We start from the raw sequence: 2,041 nt of genomic DNA on the forward strand, positions 1-2,041 counted from the left end.
ATGTACTATGCGGTTTCCCAGGCGCGCGTGAACGCGGCCCCCGGGACCATGCTGCGGCCACAGCGGCCCGGAGACGTGCAGCTCGGGGCCTCCCTCTACGAGCTGGTGGGCTATAGGCAGCCGCCCTCCTCCTCCTCCTCCTCCACCACCTCTTCCACCTCCTCCTCCTCCACGACGGCCCCCCTCCTCCCCAAGGCTGCGCGCGAGAAGCCGGAGGCGCCGGCCGAGCCTCCAGGCCCCGGGCCTGGGTCCGGCGCGCACGCGGGCGGCAGCGCCCGGCCGGACGTCAAGGAGGAGCAGCAGCAGCAGCTGCGGCGCAAGATCAACAGCCGCGAGCGGAAGCGCATGCAGGACCTGAACCTGGCCATGGACGCGCTGCGCGAGGTCATCCTGCCCTACTCAGCGGCGCACTGCCAGGGCGCTCCCGGCCGCAAGCTCTCCAAGATCGCCACGCTGCTGCTCGCCCGCAACTACATCCTACTGCTGGGCAGCTCGCTGCAGGAGCTGCGCCGCGCGCTGGGCGAGGGCGCCGGGCCCGCCGCGCCGCGCCTGCTGCTGGCCGGGCTGCCCCTGCTCGCCGCCGCACCGGGCTCCGTGCTGCTGGCGCCCGGCGCCGTGGGACCCCCCGACGCGCTGCGCCCCGCCAAGTACCTGTCTCTGGCGCTGGACGAGCCGCCATGCGGCCAGTTCGCGCTCCCGGGCGGCGGCACAGGCGGCCCCGGCCTCTGCACCTGCGCCGTGTGCAAGTTCCCGCACCTGGTCCCGGCCAGCCTGGGCCTGGCCGCCGTGCAGGCGCAGTTCTCCAAGTGAGGGCCAGCCTGGGCCTGGGGCGCGACCTCGGCCCGGCCTCCCTCCGCTCAGCTTCTCCGCGCCCCTGCTCCCTGCGTCAGGGAGAGCGAGGCCGAGCAAGGAGAGCATTTCGAACCTTCCAGTCCAGAGGAAGGGACTGTCGGGCACCCCCTTCCCCGCCCCCACCCCTGGGAAGTTAAAGTGACCGGAGCGGTTGTTCGATGGCGCCTCGGGGCTGTTTGGGGTTCTGGGTCGGTTCCAGCGGCTTTAGGCAGAAAGTGCTCACTCTCACCCAGCACATCTCTCTCCCTGTCCCTGGAGTTGCGCGCTTCGCGGGGCCGATGTAGAATTGAGGGCGCCATGCCGTGGTTGGCGCGCCCTGGGTGCGGCGAGAGGCCATCCCCGAGCGTGACCTCCCCGGAGCGGAGCACTCCGGCTCTCAGTACTAGGGGCTGCGCTCGAGCAGCGGCCGGGGCAGAGGTTTGGTTCTTTTCCTTCTCCTCGGCCAGAGGCCACGGGCGCCCTTGTTCCCGCCGGCCAGGTCCTATCAAAGGAGGCTGCCGGACCTCAAGAGGCAGAAAAAGACCAGTTAGGCGGTGCGGACGGTCTGGGACGTGGCAGACGGACGGACCCTCGGCGGACAGGTGGTCGGCGTCCGGGTGCGGTGGATAGGGGCGAGGACAACGCAGGATGCGCTGGGTTGGGACTTGGGTCCGCTTTTGTAGACCAGCTGTTTGGAGAACTGTATTTAACACTCGCGCAACCAGTGTTTTGTCGCAGAGAGTTTTCGCTCTTGAATCCTGGGGGTTTCTTAGAAGGCAACTTAGAACTCGAGATTCACCTTTTGCCTCCCTTTCCCCAAAAGTAGCGTAACCAACATTTAAGCTTGCTTAAAAACGAAAACCAACCGCCTTGCACGCAGTGTTCCCGATTTACTAAAATAGGTAACTAGGCGTTTCACAGTCGCCGTCCTGTCAAGATCGCTAATTAACGTTCTCATTAAAAGACATGCAGGAGGACCGGGAGCCCTGAACCGCCCGCTGCTCGGCGGATCCCAGCTGCAGTGGCGACAGCGGAAAGGCGCTTTCCGCTGTTCCTTAGCGGGCCGGGCCCTTGACCAGCGCGGCCCGCAAGTCTTCCTCCTCGCCGTCTTGCAGTTGAAGAGCTACATACGTAGTCAGTTTCGATTTGTTACAGACGTTAACAAATTCCTTTACCCAAGGTTATGCTATGACCTTTCCGCAGTTTGCTT

The 2,041-nt window shown here is 65.7% G+C and overlaps 1 protein-coding gene across 1 annotated transcript; it reads left to right on the plus strand.

Annotated features, from left to right (window-relative positions):
• Positions 1-810, plus strand: OLIG1 (oligodendrocyte transcription factor 1). The gene is given in 1 exon segment (NM_001168781.1): positions 1-810. A coding segment is annotated over 1 exon segment (810 nt).
• Positions 811-2,041: the final 1,231 nt, after the last annotated feature.

This window comes from Papio anubis, chromosome 4 (genome assembly GCF_008728515.1).
Source record: "Papio anubis isolate 15944 chromosome 4, Panubis1.0, whole genome shotgun sequence".
Taxonomy (NCBI): domain Eukaryota; kingdom Metazoa; phylum Chordata; class Mammalia; order Primates; family Cercopithecidae; genus Papio; species Papio anubis.